Here is a 22,337-nt window from a genome sequence, read left to right as displayed (position 1 = left end):
GTTCTATATCTATTTAAAAAAATAAACAGTTAAAAATCATCTGACAAAGAAAGCTTCAGACTGAAATGGTTTCACTAGACAATTATACCAAACATTTAAAGAGGGGATATCAATTCTATATAATCTATTCCCCAAACCAGAAGAGGTGTGAACGCTTCTAACTTATTTTTTTTCTTTTTAAAGATTTTATTGGAGAAGGGGAACAGCACTTTATTGGGGAACAGTGTGTACTTCCAGGACTTTTTTTCCAAATCAAGTTGTTGTCCTTTCAGTCTTAGTTGTGGAGGGCGCAGCTCAGCTCCAGGTCCAGTTGCCGTTGCTAGTTGCCGTTGCTAGCCCACTATCCCTTGCAGGACTTGAGGAATCGAACTGGCAACCTTGTGCTTGAGAGCCCACTGGCCCATGTGGGAATCAAACCAGCAGCCTTCGGAGTTAGGAGCACGGAGCTCTAACCACCTGAGCCACCGGGCCAGCCCCCTAACTTATTTTTAAGGTTAATATTATCCTGATATCTAAACAAGACAATGACAGTACAAAGGGAAAAAACGCTATAGATCAATATTTTTCATGAACATAGATGCAAAAATCCTCAAGAAAATATTAGCAGATTGAGTCCAGCAATACATAAAAAAAGATCGTATGTCCTGAGAAAGTGGAGTTTATCCTGGAAATTCAAGACTGGTTCAACATTTCAAAAAACAAATGTAATAAAAATGTAATGTTAACCAATTAAAGAAGAAAAATGATTGTATAAAAATAGACGCAAAAAAAAAATCTGACAAAATTCAGTATCTATTCAGGATAAGAATTTTCAAGAAATAAGAAGTAGAAGCAAACTTCCTAAACTTAAAAAGGGATCTATAAAATCCTTTACAGCTAAAATCATCGTAATGGTGAGAGACTGAATGTTTTTCCCTTTGGGACCAAAGCAAGAACGTCTACTCAAATTATTCCTACTTAACTTTGTACTGGAATTCCTTGCAAAAAGTAAAGAAAAAATGAATAAAAGGCATACAGGATGGAAAAGAAGTGACAAAACTGTCTCTATTGTCTACTCAGAATATTCCACAGAGTTTACAAAAAAAGGCTCCTAGAAAGAATTAAGTTAAGCAAGGCTGCAGGATATAAGGTCAGTAAACAAAACAACAAAAACACAATGGTATTTCTGTATACTAATAATGAACAATTAAAATTAAAAAACAGTACCATCTGCATGCTTACTATGTGCGTGGCACTGTTCTAAGTACCACAAATACTAACTTAATACCAATTTAATCCTCAAAAAAAAAGTCTCTATGGTGTAGGTGTTCTCTAAAGCCATGCAGCCTGGCTCCCAATCCAAGCCCTTAACTACTACATTGTTGGTCATAATGAGAGGGACTTTTAAAAATACAGCTCAAGGGCGAGTCCCAGCCATCTATAATTTTTAAAAGTCCCACAGGAAATTCAGATGCACACCAAAGGGTGAGACCACTGGTTTATACTATAACATATAATTCAGTAATAACCTATAATTCTTCCAATACAAAGATGAAGGTACGATCGTGAGAGAATGTATCTGCAGTTTCTGGTCCTGGCTTTCATGGAATACTCTTTTCCTAACTCTCTGCCAGGCTAACTTGAAAGTCTCTTCATCCTTCAGTTTTAGGCAAAGCTGTCAGTTCCCTAAGTAGCATTCTGCTTGGCATTTATGACAGTCCTATAACTCCGTTAATCTTGTCAGTATTCAAGATTTGACTAAACTGCACTGAGGGCAGGGACCACGTTTGTTTGAGTCACTTTTGTATCGTCAGCATCTAGCACAATTCCTGGCATCCAGCAGACACATAATAAATATGTATTAAATGAATGAGCTTTGTGCTTTTATAAGTAATGAAAGAAAGCATAGATCCATTTATAACCAACAATGTGTATTTGTGTCTCTGGACTTACAAAGGAAGCATTATAGTAACCAATTTTGCTAACAATTTATACATTACACTGATTAAGAAAATGTTTACCTGGAAGTTTAAGCTTTCTACAGCAAGAATTACAGTGATGTTTTGCTCTAAAGTTTTTTATTGCATCTTCTCCAAGATTTGCTGGGCCAAAAACCATATCACAGGATCTATGGAATTGGTAGTTAAAAAACAAGTTTATGTAGAATTCAAAGTTGTGAAATTAAGTCTTAATGAAATTATTAAAACTTATTACCTCTTTTCTTCTGCTTTTATCACCGATGGGTCAGTCAAATTTTCACCCACTCCTTTATATGTATATATAAAAAAATAATTTATATTACATAATTGATGTAAACATTGACAGCTACATAATAAAAAGTCATGAGAGATTTTAATATCATCGACCGTTACACAATGTTAAATTATTCAAAAGTATAGTTTTTCTCTCTTGATATTTCATAACTTGACTTATGACTTCAACACCGCACCAGGAACAAACACAACTCCTGCTATGTGAACCAGTTAAATGTGAGAGTTGGTAGGTATGCGTGTGAGCTCCTGATGGCACCAGCCTCTGATGCAACAGGGCCAAGGTTGCAAACAAATATCTCCTTATGTAAAAGGTCTACACAATATACCCTTGTTTCACCTCAGTTAGCAAAGAACAATTAGAATCATAAAGGCATAAAGAATGGCGGACATCTTCCTTTACCTCCAGCCCTACCCTGAGGTGTCAAAAGTGTGGTTAAATCTTTCCAGTCTCTCTCATCTATTCATTCATATAAATAAATAACACCAACTGACATATGAATAATTATAAATATTTGACCCATTAGGATGAAATCTAATAGAATGGTTACAATTTCACAATAAGAAAAGCCAAAATGAAAAACATGATACTACTTTTTACTCATCAGATTGGCAAAAATTAAGAATGTTCAGTCCTGGAGAGATTGGGGGAAAATGGACACTCACACAGTGTTGAGTATGAATTCCTACAACCTTCTGGAAAAGTGACCTGGCAGTAGGCATCTCTTCTTACTAAGCCAATTTAGGAATCTACTTGATGGAAGTAAAAACAGGAATACATGTGTATGTTTGTTGCAGCACTGTTTGTAAGAGCCAAAAAACAAAACACCCAATCAAAAACAAAACAAAAAACTACAAATAGGGTGAATGTCTCTCAGTACAGGATATAAATCATGCTACTACCTCCATACTACAGACTATCCTGCAGATATTAAAAAGAGTAACTCAAATTTATCAGTACTGACCCAGAAGATGCCTGTAATATATTGTTACGTGGAAAAAAACAAGTAAACACACACCTACATGCGCAATCCTGACTGGAAAAAAATAACACAAAACAAAATGACTAAAAATAAGAAAAAAACACCTCCGTATTTGTCGCATTTGTCTTCAGAGGTAAAAAAAAAACACAATAAAGATGAGAACACTTTATTCCTTTATATTTTTCTAAATTAACTGATTGTAGTAACTATCTATAATACTTCTATGAAAAATGGCTCCATGAACATATTAACTATGTAGAAAACATCATAACTACTTTGCTTACTGAAAAGAACTGATATCTTTTAAATTAACAGTGTAGACAAAATGTGGTTAGCCTCACTGCCTACACGTTTGGAGATAATTAAATGATATTTAAGAATATACTTTAAGATCCTTTTTACTTAATTGGACTGGACTGTGTAATAATACACATCAGATTTTCACTATATATCACTTAGTCCTTTGTGTAAAATGATGAACTACTGAAAATATAGGTATTTTTACACAGATTATCTTTCTTGAGCTGCATCAATACCACCTATTTGCTTTTCAACAAATACTTTATATTTGCATCTATATAATGAAAGAAGTCATCAAGTGATAAACATTATAAACAATTGTTCTCATGTGAGTTTGAAATCTGGTCTGTGCTGACATTTGAAACTAAGGCTTCTCTTTAGAGAAAAGATTATGAAAGCTACAATGTGAGAGCATCATCTAGGCAGAGCTGGCAACTTGGTCAACTTTACTTTCCTCTAACCCTGCTGTGAAGCTGCACAGGGTCAGAGGAAAGTAATTTGCTTAGACATTACTGTAAGCAAATCTGCCCAATCCCAGCCCACAATTTCTTTTCTTTTTTTTACATGTAGGACACTCTCTCAACAAAGATGGCTATGATCAGTTTTTCCTCCTTGTAACATGTATCTCCACCAACCAAGTGCTGGAATGTATTCCTTACCTTTAGAATCTGGTCTGTCTTTATTACTTGCCATGACCACTAAAATGTGGAAGAAGGGATCTGGGCCAGTTCTGGGCCTGGTCCTAAGAGTTTCTGCTTTCTCTCTGGAGGAAGCCAGCTACCACGTAAGAAATCTAGCTACTTTAAACTACCCTGCTATCAGAAAGCCCAAGCTAGTTAGCCATGTGGAGATTTCAGTTTGTGGACAACTGAATAATTCAGCTATCAGTGTACAGAGACCCAGGCATTTGGCTCTAGTCAAGCTGTGCAAACTAGTACTGAGCTGTTTTGAACCTTCTGAGGGGACAACAGAGATGAGCCATCCCCAGTAGGCCGAGTCCAAATTCCTGAGCCAAAGAACTATAAGCAAATAAAATGACTGTTTTAATCCACTAAATATTTAGGTAGTTTAGCTCACAGTAAGAGATAACATAAACACCAGGAACAATAGCGATACTTATTACTGTTTTAAAGAAATGGTCTTCATATTTTCAAAAGACTAAGGCTACACCTTATACACGTAAGAGTAGAATAAGGGATTTTACATTTTTGCTTATCAAAACATCTGTATTAACTAAATAACAATTAAGATAGCCAGATCCCAATATTTAGTGCCCTGATGGCTATATGTTATAGTAGTTAGTGACTTGCTTTGACAGAGACTCTACTGACCTAAGATTTTACCTATTTATAAATTAGCAGATTTCTGTAAATCATTCACAACACATGAATAGGTGAGAAACTACTGCACAATTTCACTTTAGCAGTATTTTAATCAATTTACCTTGCAAATCAAGTACCAGTAATTCCCCTCTTGTATATTCGTAAGTCCAGTGGCTAAAGGCTAACATGATCTCTTCCAGTGTATTAGTTGGAATAATCTCATCACCATTATTATTGTTGTATTTTCTAAATTCTCCAGTCATACATTCTTCCACAGCAAACCACTGTCCTGCTGAATGGCAATACAGCAGGAAAACTTCAAGGAACCTTATGAAAAACAGTTATAGATATTACTAGCAGTTTTGTCAATAAAAGTCTAACTGATCTTTAAAATGAGTGAATAATTACATATTCAGCATCAATAATGAAGGTCAAAATAGAATGCTATCCACATAACCCTAAAAGGTCCCAGAAAAATTTAAATTTACCTTGGAGAATATGGTATGGATTTTGGCTTCATTTGGTTGAAGGCAAATGTGAGTTTCTGTGCTGCTCTCTGTTGCTGAATTTCCTACAGAGCAGAAAAACAAACACTTTTCAACACTAATACTAAGATTTTACTTGGTTTATCATACTTTAGAAGTGAAAACACAAAGGTCAAATAATGTTCTACTGTTATGCATTCATTAGCACTTACTCTGAGACAGAGATGTAGAACCGTATCTTCTTTGTAAATACTTGACCATGTGTTAACCACCTCAGGAAGAAAAGATTTGATAATATAAAGATGCCCTGATTTGAGGATATCATGTTCTGACCAGGTACACTGTACTTTCACAGCTCTCCGTAAACCTCCTCCCATCTCCTCTTTACTTAAAAACTCTATTTTGGCACAGAGGCCTAGCTGTGACCAAGAAGACATGCTGTTATTCAATATGTTGGGTGAACTCTCTTCCAAGCGATACACTGTGACAGGCTCACCTGCAACATAAATGAATATATTTTAAGGTCAAATTATAACTCTTTAAAAATGACAAGGCAGAATAAAAACTGAAAGGTATCTTTGGTTAATATTAAGTAAGCAATAGAACAGATGAGCCAAATTGCAGTTTTATACAAGAAGTTAAAGGACAACAAATGTTCAGAAATCAATTTAATATTTCTAAATTTCATGTATGTTTAGTAATGATAAGCATTTTTGAAATTGTGAACATTTTCAAGAAGAACTTTTAGAAAGCACTGGGAGTTCTAATCACTCTTAAACTTTTAGACAGGACGTTAGAACTTTCCATTCTACAAACCCTGTGATGTCCATTTATCTATGCTTTCGAACCAGACAAGGGATTAAGAGCTTTTTTTAATTAGAATACATCACTGCTTCTGGATATACAAGAAAAAGAGAAACTCAATACTTCTGATGCTTCCTTTTTCTATTTAAACATACCTAACTCTTACAGTAGTCAGGATAATTAAAATTTGTATGAAATTGACATTTACTAATGTGATCCTTCTTTCTGTCACCACCCATGTTCTATATCCCAGCTAAAAATCACGTATTAATAAATTATGTTCCCTTTTCTTTCTTTACTTTTTGGATTTACCTCTTGGAGGCACAGGTGTAAATGGAATGCTCTGGGATAATCTCATCAAGTTATTTCTTTCCACAGCTGCATAAAAATGAGAGAGAAATTATGAAAACCTGAAAAGCTAAAAATATTATTAGACTTTTTTTAAAATATTACTGACCTGAGTAATAGTAATTCGTATCCATTACTGGTTTAAATGGAGAAGCAAGACCTAAAATGGCAAATAAACAAATGAGACCCTTTTAAAAGTACTGATGCCGCGTAAATATTTGCCCAGACCTTCTCATATAATTGTCCTAAGTTTCCTTCATATAAACTTTCTTCACAAAAACAGAAAAAACAAGTAATAAAACATGTTGATCATGTGCCATATTACCCTATTTCACTATGCCAGATTAGTGGTAACTGTGCACTCAGAAACCTGGAAGGGAAAAAAGCACATCATATTTCACACTCTCCTATCATAAACAGCATTCTTCCTATACCTCCTACTCAAAAAGAAAAATATTTTTTAGTTTCAGAACTTTGGGGGCTTGGATCTGTAGCCATGTAAACATTTTAGTGTGTTGATCATGAGAAGATGAACTTCTGGAATATGAAACATACCAAAAAAGCCCCTCCTCCATCTCTCAATATAATTGAGGACTTTACTTTTTCACTGTAGTGAGAAAAATGAAAAATAAATTGAATCTGCTTTGTGTTAAGTTTCTAGAATATAAATGAAAAAGAACTTACTGTCCTGCAGAAGGAAGTTAATCAACAGTTTCAATACTGTGTGATAAATACAAAATACATGTGTACACACACACACACACACACACACACAATAGCCCTATAGAGGAGGGGTACCAAATGCCTCCTGGTCGAAGAGCAGTTAAACGGTGGTATAAAAATCACCTGTGGGGCTCCTTCAACATACACCTACCCAGATCTCACTCCAAATTATTCTAATTCTGTTGGTATGTGTCATCATACAAGTGATTCTTTACAAGTATTTGGATATGCAACCAAGATTGCACATTAATGAGCAAGAGTGTAGGCATACCTGTAGAAGGTAAAGCTACAGAAGCAGGGAATACCAAATTATTAAGAGTCAAATATGCCATGCTAAGAAAGGATACTGGATTTTCTGCAATGACAGTGGGAAAAATGTAAAGCAGAGGAGTGACAAGAGCAGATCTTTCAGAAAAACCATTTTGTTGCCAGAACAGTTGAGTAGAAGGGAAGCCAAACAGGCACAACCACTTCAGAAACCTATTTGGCAGTAACTACTAAATGTGAACATATGCATACCCTACTACTTAGCAATTCCACTTCTAGGTATATACCCAACAGAAAATAAATACATGTATTTCCCAAACAACATGAACAAGAATGCTTATAACAGCATTATTCATAATAGTCACACATTGAAAACCACCGAAATGCCCATCAAATAGGAGAATGGATAAGTGAATTCAATATATTCACATAAGGAAATACTGTACAGTAGTGAGAATGCACAAACAACCACTATACACAGCAATATTGATGAATCTCATAAAAATGTGTTAGCAGGAAGAAGTCAGACATGGAATAGTACATATTGCATGATTCCATTTATATACTATACCATACACACACGCATACACACACACACACAAATGCAAAACTAATCTGTGTTATTTTGGCACAGTAGTTATAATAAGAAGAGGACACAAGGAACTGAGATATTGGCAATACTGTATTTTGGGATCTGGGTGTTGATTATATGGGTATGCTCGCTTACTGAGAATTCATTGAGGTGGAGGCTTTTATCTGCACTATTATATACATATATTGTATAGTTTAATAAAAGGTTAAAAAAAATGATGAGGGTCTGAACTCAAAGCAGCAGCAGGATGTACAGTGGAGGATGGATTCTAGAGAAAAATACAACAGGACTTTGTGACTGCAGGGTCAAGGGGGCCAAGAATAACTCCCACTCAGGCTTCACCTAGCTGACTGAAGGAGCATCATTCACTAAAAAGGAATATAAGGGAAGGAACAGGCTGGGTAGCAGGAATGAAGGGGAGTGGAGTGACAGTAAAGAGATCATCATTCACATGGTGAGTTTGTGTGTTGAAGAGAAAATAGTTGAGGGAAGAACTTTGTACTACACTGACTTTTTAAAACATGAAGTCTAAAATTTCTTACCTAGGATAATATAATATTTGCTATAATAGATGATCATATATGATCCTCATTTTTTTCACATTAAATCTACCACTCACCATTTAACGTTCCTTCTTCTGATGGCCTAAAGAAACACCAAAAAAATAAAAGTTATGTCACAATTTTAGTTTTGGTTACCATAATTTTTTATTTTATTAAGTTATTATGATTACTTAATATAACATTAATAGGAAGTTCTGAGATTCAGATTCACTTTTGCTTGAATATTTGCCATTTCCCTTGAGCCAATGTCAAATTCACACATAGATATGTATATATATTATACATATGCACACACTTTATCAGTAACTTGTACCTCCAATTATGCCTACATAATTATTAGGAGTCTGATGCCAAAGTGATAGTTAATACTAATAGAGTAAAATATTCCATTACTTCTCTACTTGTGAAGACTCATTCCAATACTATAATAATTCCATGAAATGACTCTGTAGGTTTCTAAAAATACTGCAATAGAATTGATGGGCAAAAAACTGAGAGAACAATAAATAGATGTCATTTTGCAAAATTCAGTTTCTAATGTTGAAAAAAATTCCAAAATTGAATATATTTATTTATATAACAATGTATATTGGGACCAAGTGGAGGTTCTATTAATTCCACCAATTCCAGTGCAAATAAGAGACACAAGTGTAGTGGAAAAGAGTTTGGAATGGGAATCAAGAAAAAAGGGTTAGAGGCTTAGCTCTCCCATTATACAGCTAAGTGGCCTTGCTGAGGACTGAAAGGACTAGATCCAGAAAGGACCTCTGGAGTAGAAGATCTTTGCAGTCTTGAATTTTCCAGTTCTTACATTCTATCTGATCCTGGTATTTCCTGTTGATTTTCACCTTAATAACATAAACCTTTTCTTACAGGAAGTATGTTGACCCTAGCATCATTTGTCTGCTGCTGATCAACCACTCTTTTCTCAGCACCCAAAGAATGCTGACCAACTCCACCTTTCTGTAAGACAATGTTCTCGTTAGGTGAATTAAAATCAACTTTAAGTACCTATCCTGTATTTACATTCCATGGTTTTGGTGATTAAAAGACTTTCTTTTCTGAAGAAGTGTGATTATAGATAGGTGTTCCAAATGCCATTCAGGGCCAGGGTACCCAAAGTTTGAACAACTGCATATCCATGTGGCACTTGGTTTATTTTCTTCTGTATATATTCACATCTATTTTTGAGGCACAGAAAGAAATGGGGAAAACGCTGTGGAATATTTAAGAATTTCCCTCAAATTGGCTTCTCTTCTCAAATAGTTGATAATAACTCACATAATAACTTTATCGTGCTTCCAGTATCAAGTGAATATCAAAACAGGATGACTTTTTAAAAAATGTCCTTTGAAATCTGAAAATGCTAATTCCCAGGCTGGAAACACAGAAATTATCTTTGATTTTTGTTTATGATTATGTTTAATCTATACCTACAATTTTTTACTTTCTGGGGATGATTACCTGTCAGATTGCCTTTTGTTTCCACTTTTGGTTCTGGATTACTACATCAGCTTTCCAGTGGATCTCCCTAGATGCGGGCTTTTAACGTGCGGTGTATTACTGCTCTAATTATCAAAGTGCTTTCCAAAAGCAGGTGTAAGGTTTGTTGATTAGAATGCTGGGCAGAGAAGTTATGCAAGTGCAAAACTAAAGTGTCAAACTAGGTTTTCAAACAAATTTATTGAAGAGTAAGTTTAAAACAGAACTAAATAATAAGAATTGTATCATTATAAGGAAGATTTTAGTAGAGTTGTAATTATAGTCTGACTATAATTATAGTGGAACTATATAAAATTATAAATTTAACTCATAATTAAGTTCCCCCAATCTCTTTTATATAAAGACAGGAGATGCTTAAAGTAATCATTACCCATAGATAAAGAACTGTTACAGGAATGAAGCAAAGAGCAAAAAACAAAAAAGACAACATACAATAACTACGATACTTTACAGGCTAATGATAACAAAAGGCTGACTTACATTTCTCTGCTTGATGGTCTATCTTGTAACCAATCCTTCAGTCAAAAACAAACACGAACAAAAAGTTAAAAGAAGCATAAATGTTTATTTAACACTTTTTTTTCCTATGGTACGTTTTAAGAATGATGGCCTGAAAAATATGAAGTCTTTATTTTATACAACTGAACTAATAAAATAATAAATGAGTGTAACTACTGTAAGACCATCCCACAAAATAGAATAAAGAATTTCCTGGCTGCTATTTCCTACAACATAGTCTAGCTAGTTCTTTGTTTCTGATGACTATTTTCTTTTCTTTAAATACACATTTGATTCTAAAAATAATGTGACCTTGACAAAAGAAAAGCACATCAAAGTATAAAGAGAAAAATTAAAATCATGCAACCTGTGAACAGAGAAATCACTAATCACACTTAAGTGTATTTCATTAAAGCCTTTTTCTGTATATATATGTGCATATGATTTTTATTCTGCAGTTTTATAATACTTCTGGTTGTGGATTTATTTTTAATTCCCAAATTTAGGACTGATGCTTCTTGAATTTGAATCCTCATATATTTCAATTTGCAAAATTCTAATCTATTTATATAATCTCTTCAAATTCTGTCTGTTCTTTCAAGGCCAATTTAGACATATTTTCCATGTCTCTTTATGCTTAATACATTTTCCATCTAACTACAATTCTACGTTACACTCTGGTCCAATTCAGTTATTCTCTGCTCTGCTGTTATTTTCGCCTCCACTGAAATTATTTCTAGATTTTTTTCAAATTTGCCAGTCTTTTTGAGTAGTATCTTTTCTTTTTTTCAAATCTTAACACTTTCTTTATGACTTTAATCACCTGAATCATACTTACTTTATAATCTATAACCAATAATTCTACTATCTTCAATGATTAGAGGTCTAATGCTAATTGTATAAACTGATTCCCATGAGTTTTGTAATTTAGCATTGTGGGGTCATTTTCAATGGAAATGTTTTTGTGGCAAAACTGTCCCGCTTAGGTTAAGATGGGGCCTTCCGAAAAGTTACTGTGTAACTCTATGTTCACTAACCCCTTTTCCCCATTGAAGCAATTTTTTAATAACATGATTTTTAACAATACAATCTATCTCCTTAGAGCAGAATATAAGTTAATACGTTCTTGACAATCCGGGATCGTAACTAAGGGCACTGATTTCTATACTTGACTATAAAGGAACAATTTCTCTGCTGTATACCCAAGTCTGCTTTTAAAGAGCATCTGTAAACACAAGTATTACCTCAACTGGCTGGGAATGACTTCACAAAATCAGTTTCAATTCAAGTGAAGATACCTGCCTTTCTTTCTTTAGCATAAATTTTTCTTTAAAAATTCCTGACTATTCACTACAGAAACTCTTTTTCTGTAACTTCCACAATGAACTGACGTCAGTTTTCTAAGGGAAAATTCTTGAAAGCTGGTATAATTTCAAAATATCACCATCTTTTAGCTCTTCTTTAATAAATATTTAAAAATATGCATGTTTTTATGTACAAACCGGTAGTAAAGCTGCTTTGGAATTTACTTCATGTATTTCTTCTGTAGATGGCCTTCTACTGGTACTTTTCACTTGAAGAAAAAAAAAAAAAGGTTGTACAACTAATTTTTTAATATCAACTAAACAAACAAAAAGTGTTTCTAAGCATAGAATAACTTTCATAAGATAACTTAACCTCTCCCTAACATAAAACATAAAAGTTACATGAGGCCCATGGGTCTCTTGACAGGACATTCAAATTTTTCAGGTTATTTTTGTGAAAAAGTAGTAACAAACAATATGAAAAAGGCTTCCTCTTAACCTGTTCCCAAATGTCTTGTGTATCCTTCCAAGGACATTTTGTTTGTGTCTGTGTATACATACCCCTTCTTTACTTCTTTTTTGATATATAAATGGTAGCATAATACATACTATATACTTTGGGGTGTTTTAGTGTGGATTTTTTAACTAGTATGAGCTTGGAGATCTTTATTAGTATAAAGAGGTCTTCTCTATTCTATTTTGATGCTACAGTGAATTTCATACTATGAATATATAATAATTTATTTAACCAAACTCCTACATTTTGATATTTGGTCTGATTTCAATCTCTTGCTATAAAAATGTTGCAATTAGTAATCTTATACATGTATCATTTTACAGTAATGTAAAAATAGAATAGTTCATTTTTTCCCCCTGGTTTAAGATGCTACCTTTTGGAAATAAGCCTATTTAAAAAAAAAAAAAAAAAAAAAAAAAAGGGCTGACGCATTGGATCAGGTGGTTGGAGCACCAAGCTCCTAAGGCCGAGGTTGCTGGTTCAATTCCCACAAGAGCCTGTGAGCTGCGCCCTCTATAGCTAAGTTTGTGAACAACAGCTCTCCCTGGAGCTGGGCTGCCATGAGCAGCCGGAGGTTGGTGTGAGCTGCCGCGGGCTGCTGCAGGCTAACGTGTGCCGCCCTGAGCGGCTGGTGGCCAGTGTGAGTGGCTGGCAGCCAATGCAAGCAGCTGGCAGCTGGAGAGAGCTGCCATGAACTGCTGACCAACGATTAGCAACTGACTGCTTCAGCGGGGGGAAGGGCAAGGCTCATAATACCAGCATGGGCCAGGGAGCTGTGTCCTACACAACTAGACTGAGAAACAACGGCTTGAACCGAAGTGGGGGGTGGGGAGGTGGGAGAAAGAGGGGGGGAAATGTTAATTTAGAAAGAATTATAAATTAATTTAGAAAGAATTAACAACTTTATGATACAATAAAGGAATACCTCAAAATGAAAGGTGAAGGGAAATCTTAGAACAAAAGTTATAATCTAAGTGTAGAGGGCAAAAAGACCAGATTGAAACATATTAGAAAACTCTGGGCAAAACTTTCAAGATGATGAAACTGACAGGATACACGCACACACGCACACGCACACGCACACACACGTATAGTATATAACATTTGAACATCTTTAAGAAATTTAGTCAAGTAGCAGAGAATCCAGTGTTCATCTAACCAAAATTATGCATAATTATATTGATGGGAAAGGGCAAAGGCGTGTGTGCATACATGTGTATGGTTTGGGGAACCAAGAGCTAGGGAAGTAAAGAGGTCAATCCTTGTTTTCTTTAGTGGGAGGTCAACAGATATTATCTAAAACTGAAATATGAGGATGCAAAATTATAAGCATGCTAACTTCACAAATAACATCCATGTTATCTGAAATTGATGAATTTAATTTCTTCTCTCCTAATTCTTCTACCATTTGTTTTTCTTCCTTGATTTCTCTGGCTAGAATGTTAACTAGAAATAGTAACAGCCAGAATCCTTGTCTTGTTCCCATTTAAGGCTTTCAATATTTCACTATGAAGTATAATATTTGTGACAACTTTTTATAGATACCCTTTATTCAGAGTAAGTAATCTCCATTCTATTCTTACTCTGCTAAGAGTTTTAATCACGAATGGATGTTGAATTTCATCAAATACCTTTTATGCAGGTATTGAGATGATCATATGATTTTTCTTCTTTAATTTGTAATCAGGCATTAATTTGAATATCAAACCAACTTGTACTTCTGCAATAAACCCAACTTGATACTGCTGTATACCAAAAAAGATTGAAAGGGGAAATGATGGTGACAGAGACAGGGTAGTGCTGCTTTTCTTAAGGAAAGGTTATATGCACATAACTGAAAAGTTGTGCAATAATAAATTTACGTGCATATATAGCTTTGACTCATTAAATAACATGATATGGAAACATTCCCAGGCCATTTAATTTTTAAGTGAAAACTTACAGGTGCAGAACAACATGTATGATATGCCATCTTTTGTATAAAAGAGGCAGAAAAGACTGTATTGTAATATATGACTGAATAAGCATGAAACTCTAAAGGATAAACAAAAATAACAGTGATTACATGTGGGGTTGGCGAGGGAGAGTGATTTTCAAAGTGCTTGTGTATGTGTATATTTTATTTTAACCAAATAAATGTATTCGCTGTTTTTAAAAGTTAAATTAGAAAAATATGTTGACTATACAGATTAAAACACAACAGATTCATTTATAAAAGTTAAAATGAGCAGATTTGTAAAAAGCAAGTCTTTATATATCACCTTTAGGGACTAAACAATTTGTGAAAAAATGTTATAATTATGTGTTTTATTCAAGGTTACAGCAACAATGATGGACCAGAATCTTCATTTTTTGACTCCCAAAACACTCATTGCTCAGGTGTGATATACATAAAATACATTTAGAGCTTATCTGTGTATGTTTGCTAACATAACACATAGTCAAAATACTCACCTTGTTCTGAATGAATAGAAATAGAAGTTTCGTGACACTTGGTAAATCCAGCATGAGAACTCAGCTTTTTCAAAGTGGTTTCAGATGGAATATCATCCTGCATATTGTACATATACACAATTTAAAAACAACTGAACTGAATTTCAAATCATTATTCTAAGTAGATTTATTTAGCTTACATATTTTATTCTATCTGGACACTAAAGGGTATATTACAAATTAGTTATCTGTTTCAATATCAATCTCAAAAAGCTGCATCAAAATACCCTACTTGCTATTGCTCATAAATCCACCTGAATGAATCCTTTTTCATAGTAATACAAGTTCATAAAAAAAATTGGGGGAGAAAACAGGACACTTGGGAAATAAAACATTTATCAATTCACCTATGTTAGTAAGTTTTACGACTAACTGCTAAAAGGTATCAATAAATATCTCTTAAATTCTAGGACTCCAAGTACCCAACTACAAAATTAAAACATTAAAAAAATTACCTTCACTAATAATAAGAACAAATATATTACCCAAATTATAATGTACGTTCAACTTGAGCAGCTAACTATACTGTAAGGAAGAACTAAGATAAGAGACATTGGATTTTCTTACACTGGAACAAATAAACTGAAAAAATGAGCAAAATAATATACTGGGTACATATTTTTAATTAAAGCATATTTACTTATAGGAAAAGAATGTGATAAGAAATTTTATTGAGCTTAAATAATTCCAATTATAAAACAGCTCTATTAAAATTTATGAAGGTCCACAAAATACTTCGTTTACTTATAAAATCCACTTCAGTTAAAACCTACATGGAATACATGTCTACATTTTAGGAATTATAAAACCAACTTTGGTAGAGATCTGTTTGTTCTTTCTACTTCTTTATTACTTTTTCTTTCTTCTTCCCTTCTTTTTCTTTTTACCACCATGTGTCAGCTAAGGCTACCTAAATGCACTCAACCCATTTATGTGGTTCTTTCCTTCTCTTTAAGACATTATATATAATGAAAAATTCAGACCTTTAGCAGGATGCTAGAAAATTAAAATGGTTAGAAAACATCAAGCAAATTATAGTCTTAAAGTCCACTGAACCTATACCTACTTCCACTATCCACAGGTATATATATATTTTAAACTGACTCTGACTCCCACATATTGTAGAGAGCATTTACCTGATATTCAGGCATCTCTGACTACTCCATAACTGTATTTCTTACCTCATTTTGCTGGTGCTCTTTGAGACAAGAAATACAAACTTAAAGGCAAATATGGAAAATGAACCCCACGTAATCATTACATCTCAATTTGCATATAATCACCAATTAAATCCCAAGTTAATAAAATCTAGCTAATAGATATTAAACTAGGTTATTCATTTTAGTATGATACTTTAATCAGAATACATAGTATTAAAAATACATATAGTATTAAAAATACAAATGTTCAGTATTTGTATCATCAAAATGCACTCAAGTCTACCTTTTATATGTAGGGTAATAATATGTTCTGATAGAAATTACACAATTAACTATGGATATAGGAAGAACAATTACTCAAAGAAACTCTTATGTTATTATCATTTCCTTGGCTTTAGGAAAGCTCTTGCTTTCATTGTATCTGTCAGTTGATCATTTCCACAACTCAAGTTCTTTAAGGGAAGGAGAAACTTAACACTGTTCTAGTCCTCTTAATTATGCTGATGTGGCTACATTATTACCCTTAAGGCTCTAAATAGTTATAGGTTATTTATAAAAGCAATAGAAGAAATAAAACTAATTTTCAGCCAGCAAATGTCTTTTTCATCAGTTATTTTTATACATTTTAAAACTTATTTAACAAACATTTATTGAACATCCACTTGCACATTATATTGTAGTTACTGGCATATTCAGCATTTTACTGCTAGACTAGTTTCTTAGAGAGCCAGGGTTATGTTATCATAAACTTTTGGACCTGGGAAAAAGCTGAACTCAATTGAGTCTTTACTCAGTGGAAAATGTATGGGAAGAATCATTTTTGAAAAGAGAAATGGTAAATAATAGGTGCTACTATAAACAACATAATATTGTATATAAACTAGACTTAAATAAATTTTTTTAAACACAAGCTATTTGTACAATTTTGCATATTCCTTAATTGTTTCTTTTTTTCCAAATTGTGTTTAACTTCAAATAGTTGGGATCATTATGTTGCTGATGGCCTCAGCTAAAATTGTATTTTCTACTGAAAAAAATGTTTAATTCTATTTTCAACTATATCTCAAAACATCAAAATAAAATTGAACTGTGCTGTTGTAAGGATTTACTTACGGATAATACTTCTTCCTTATTTGATGTTTCTTTAAACCTCTGTAAATTCATGCTATCTCTGTGCCCTTAAAGAGAGAAAAAAAACTTTACGACAAAATATATTTGTTTTTTTCTTATCTATCAAAATAATGTCATCACCTAAAGTCTACATAAACAAGTGATTTATGTTCGTTTTCAAGTAGTTTTGATGGCTTTGCAGTTTTCTATAGCTCTTTTGATAAACACTGAAAATTATCTGTCAAGAAGCTGAAGATGAGTAGTTTAGTTTATAGTAAAAGCAAAAGTGAAAGGCCTCCTACAAGAATCCAAAATGTGATAACGAAGTGAACTGCTTGAAATTTAAAAGGAAAAAGAGGAGCAATAATTTTTACTATTAATAATGAAATGTAAAAGCATTATATATATTACGTACATAATACATACATACTATATATAAACATACACGTATTATTATATATAAATTTTAAAAGAAATTTATATACATATCTCCATGCCAGCAGCAATATATCAACAGACTAAAGTGTGCTTTTAAAAAATAAATTGGGATAGATTTTATATAGGAACGGTCGTTTCTAAAAATCCAGTCAACACCATATTGCCTAGCAGTAGAGATCAGCATGCTCAGTACCTAGATAATTTAAAGGGTAGGCTTTAATTTGCAGATTGTACACGCATGTAATATATTCTCTGAACAAATCTATGCATGTTCCATGACTAGGTAAATCTGTAGTCCTGGAAGACTCACACAAGACAAGGTTAGGAAACACTTGATGGAAAAATTCAAACAGTAAAGACACAGGGTCTTGTTCATACCTTGAAACATTCTGGTAATGTCCACTAACAACCCAAGCTGTTTTCTAGTAATTCTTTATTAAGTACGTTCATCTTTAATAATCTAACAGAAATACTGTTACAACACAATAATCTCCCAAATATTATGGACCTAACCAGCTCTATGAAACCCTCCCTCCCTCTTCGCCTTTTCCCTCCATATGGCATACTGTCAACATTTAAATATGCTTAAGTCTCCATTATCACTAAAAACAAAGCAAACAAAAAATCTTAAACATACAAACCACAATATTGGTTATTTCTTCTTTCCTTCACTGACAGCTTTTAAATTGACCCCAGTCACCCTCTTTATATTCCTGCCTCCCGTTCGCACTTTATTTCACTATAATCTGGCTTCTCCCTCTGCTACTTCCTCTACTGAGTCAGTTTTAACCAAGGTCATTAATACGTGGTGTGATCAACAAATACGGTGAATGTTTAAATTTAAATAAGTTATTACAGGGGGCAGCCAGTTAGCTCAGTTGGTTAAGAGTATGGTGCTCTTAACAACAAGGTTGCCAGTTTGATCCCTGCATGGGCCACTGTGAGCAGCGCCCTCCACAACTAGACTGAAACAACTACTTGACTTGGAACTGATGGGTCCTGGAAAAACACACTTAATTAAAAAAAAAAAAGTTAAAATAAATTTTTAAAAATGTTAAAAAAGTTATTACAGTGTAAGATACATTGCCATTAAGCCCCCTCAAAATACTGCCCATCGCTTTGAACACACTTATCCCATCGTTCTTGCCACTTTCCGAAGTAGTTCTGTCAATCCTCTTTTGTGAGTGTCTTTAGTTGCGCTGTCGTGGCTGCCTCGATGTCCTGAATCAATTCAAAACATTTACCTTTCATGATCATTTTGGGGAAGAGCCAAGAGTCACATAGTGCCAGTTCCAGTGAATAAGGTGGATGAGGACATACCATAATGTTTTTATTTGACAGAATTGCTGTACCAAAAGTGACGTGCGACATTGAACCTTTCCATGGTGATCACAAAATACTGTGAATGCTGCTGCCAAGTGCCATCCAACAGAATGGCAAGGATTTTCAATATGGGAAATGGTGCAACGAACCTTAGTAACAGTGTGTTAACAAGTTTCAATACGCTTGGTGCAGTCAGTCAGGTGTGAGCTACGATTGAGAGAAAGTGTATTCTAAAGTGTGTGTCATAAATCATCCTCCACCATGACAATACTCCGTTTTACACATCGCTTCTGGTATATGGCAATTTCTGTCAAATAAAAACATTACAGGGAGGCCAGCTGACTTACTGGTCAGAGCAAAGTGCTCATAACACCAAGGTCACCGGTTAGATTCCCACATGGGCCAGTCAGCTGCGCCCTCCACAACTAGATTGAAAACAATGACTTGACTTGGAGCTGAGCTGCGCCCCCGACAACTACCTGACATGGAGCTGATGGGTCCTGGAAAAACACATTGTTCCCCAATATTCCCCAATAAAAACAAAAACAAAAAAAACCCCACATTACAATGTGTCCTCATCCACCTCATTCATTGGGTCTGGAATCGTGTGACTTCTGGCTCTTTCCAAAATCAAAATGATTCAGGACATCGAGGCAGCCACGACAGTGCAACTAAAGACACGAAGAGGACTTCCAGAACTGCTTCGGAAAATGGCAAGAACGATGGGATAAGCATGTTCGAATCGAAGGGGAATATTTTGAGGGGGCTTAATGGCAATGAGTCTTTTACTACAATAACTTTCTTCTTTTAAAATTTATATTCACTGTATTGTTTGATCATACCTTGTATGTTATCATTGCCAAAATAAATATATTTTCAGTCCCTATTTTACTTGAGCTATTAGAGGTATAGTAATGAATCATTCCTTTCTTAAATGTTCTCCTCTTGGGATATATAAATGGGTCAACCCTAAATACACATTTTCCAAGGAGAGTCCTGGCTTTCACTATTGTCGTAATGTAATTATTAGGAGTGCACCCTTGTACTTTAAAAAATGTACTGGCTTGGATGAAAATTTATATGGTCACCTTATTTATAAGACAATGCTCTTTTCCAGTTATTTCTAGCCTCCCCTGTACCTTTCTGTTGTTCCCCAAGTAACTAACATTTACAAATCACTCAGGTTGTTTCAATAAAAGCTGACCAAGGGGAGCCAGATGGCTCAGTTGGTTAGAGTGTGAGTTCTGAACAACAGGCTTGCCAGTTCCATTCTCACATGGGATGGTGGGCTGCGTCCCCTGGAACTAAAGATTGAAAACGGCAACTGGACTTGGAGTTGAGCTGAGCCCTCCACAACTAGATTGAAGGACAACTTGGAGCTGATGGGTCCTAGAGAAACACACTGTTCCCCAATATTCCCCAATAAAAAATTTCAAAAAAAGTAAATTAAAAAAATAAATAAAAGTTGATCAAATTCAACAGAATATCCTCAAATTCAAAAGACAGAGTCCAAATAAGTTTTCCAAACTGTTGTTATAGTAAACTGCACCTTAGAGGTATAAGTCAACATAACCATCACAGCCCAAATTAAACAACTGCCACTTGAATCCTTTTGGAAATTTTGGAACCATACTCTATTATTAGAACTATATTCCACTTGTCACAGAAGTACATGGTTTTTGTTAATTAGTTTTTTATTTCTAAGGTAATAAATATAATTAAAAATTATATAATGTTGATATATAAATATCAGTTTGCCAAACTTACCCACAAATGCTCCAAATTCTGTATTATCACCTTCTGCAGCTTTATAGCAAACAGTTTCCTGATCTTTGGTTCCAGTTTCCAACTGGCTTTTGCAACTTGGCTGGGATGGAGTACTAACAAAAAATTTGTTTGGTGGGGATGACAGATGTGGTATGCTATTAGATGAACTGCCTAATTTTTTATTTTTACTAAACATTTTTAAGGTTTCTACCCCATGTAGTCTCTGTCGCAGTTCTGGAGGAGAAATAGCACTTGGGAATAAGGCACTACAAGAGGAATCAGCCTCAGGAAAACTGAATTCTTTTTTCTGGGATACTGTAGAAAAATCCTGACCAAATATATTACATTGGGGATCTTTTTCATCTTTCATAAAAATATTACAAAGAAAAGGATTATTACTTTCAAGACCACCTTGAGGAAGAGAGGAGCTAAGTGTATTTACAACACTGTGCTTTTTCCATACAGAAGGTCTTACAGGAACATCATCAATAAGGTTTTGAGCCAAATGTTTGGAAATGCTCAATTCTCGTGTGATTTCATTGTGAACTTTACTAGCTTCTGAAGCTTTCTGGGCAGTAAGTGTTTTTAATGTATCTACAGTCAGAGCTGAAAGATCTTGCAAATGGCCAATTTGAGAATCTAATGACTGTAAAGATCTTTTTATATAGTTGACGCGATCTCCAACTTCTTTAATCTGAATGCACATCTGCTCCACTCTGTAGGAGAAAAACAGGCTTTTCACAAGTGTTGAAAATAATTGTTTTAGACATTCTTTTTGGTAATTTCAATAAATGATAATGGCAAAAAGGAAAACATTTTTACATGTACTCAAACAAGGTAAGATATAAAATAAGGTATGGTTATTTATTTATAGAAGGCACACTTTATATTTAAGAAGGATCCAGTGCTAATCCTATTATAATAAAATGTAAGATTTCAAAAACTGTTTTCCTTCCAAGAATATTTATTCCAGTTTTCCCATATCAGAGTAACACAAGAAATGTGTATACAGCCACATCCACAGAACCACCATTACCATTATTGTAACTACACAAACACCATATGCTTCAAGAATGTAGCAAAGCCGATAGAAATGCTTTAAAATAATGAGGACAGTTTTACTTTTCTCCAACTAGTAAAAAACATTAACTCTTCTCTGCCCTTTGCTAATGAAGATCAAAAAATAAAAGACTGACTTACTGATTGATGCGAAATATTAAAAGAACTGAACTGTCTCCCAACATGTAACGTAAAACTATTACTAAACTTACTTGTTTGACAGACAGGAATTGAATAATGACCATGCATAAGAGATATAACTATTAGTAGTAGGACCCACTCTTGACATATAACCAATTATAATTAAAGAGCTTCTGAACCTTTCAAAAGTGATACGAATTCTCTCTTCACTCCCAGAATGGAATTTGTCATCTTTCTCATTAAAATACATCTCAACACACAGCTCTTCAAAATCATGAAGTTTCTTTTGATCTTCTTCTGTTAAAAAAAGTTCTAAGGAGAGAAAAGGAAATAAAAATCAATGAAGACTACAAGATATCAAATTTTTGCTCTTTAGTCTTACGAATTA

The 22,337-nt window shown here is 34.1% G+C and overlaps 1 protein-coding gene across 1 annotated transcript in view; it reads right to left on the bottom strand.

The window, feature by feature from the left end:
* The window catches only part of TRPM7 (transient receptor potential cation channel subfamily M member 7), a 104,375-nt gene that overhangs the window by 4,914 nt on the left and 77,124 nt on the right, over positions 1-22,337 (bottom strand). The window contains exons 25-38 of the mRNA XM_019730656.2: positions 22,129-22,261; positions 20,750-21,465; positions 17,225-17,289; positions 14,913-15,009; positions 12,140-12,210; positions 10,620-10,654; positions 8,693-8,718; positions 6,601-6,651; positions 6,456-6,521; positions 5,552-5,835; positions 5,343-5,425; positions 4,976-5,181; positions 2,194-2,245; positions 2,001-2,107 (exon numbers count right to left, since the gene is read on the bottom strand). Coding sequence (XP_019586215.2) covers positions 2,001-2,107; positions 2,194-2,245; positions 4,976-5,181; positions 5,343-5,425; positions 5,552-5,835; positions 6,456-6,521; positions 6,601-6,651; positions 8,693-8,718; positions 10,620-10,654; positions 12,140-12,210; positions 14,913-15,009; positions 17,225-17,289; positions 20,750-21,465; positions 22,129-22,261 — 1,992 coding nt within the window. The remainder of the gene's footprint in view (positions 1-2,000; positions 2,108-2,193; positions 2,246-4,975; positions 5,182-5,342; positions 5,426-5,551; positions 5,836-6,455; positions 6,522-6,600; positions 6,652-8,692; positions 8,719-10,619; positions 10,655-12,139; positions 12,211-14,912; positions 15,010-17,224; positions 17,290-20,749; positions 21,466-22,128; positions 22,262-22,337) is intronic.

This window comes from Rhinolophus sinicus, linkage group LG03 (genome assembly GCF_036562045.2).
Source record: "Rhinolophus sinicus isolate RSC01 linkage group LG03, ASM3656204v1, whole genome shotgun sequence".
Taxonomy (NCBI): domain Eukaryota; kingdom Metazoa; phylum Chordata; class Mammalia; order Chiroptera; family Rhinolophidae; genus Rhinolophus; species Rhinolophus sinicus.
This window is presented reverse-complemented; position numbering and strand designations above follow the sequence as displayed.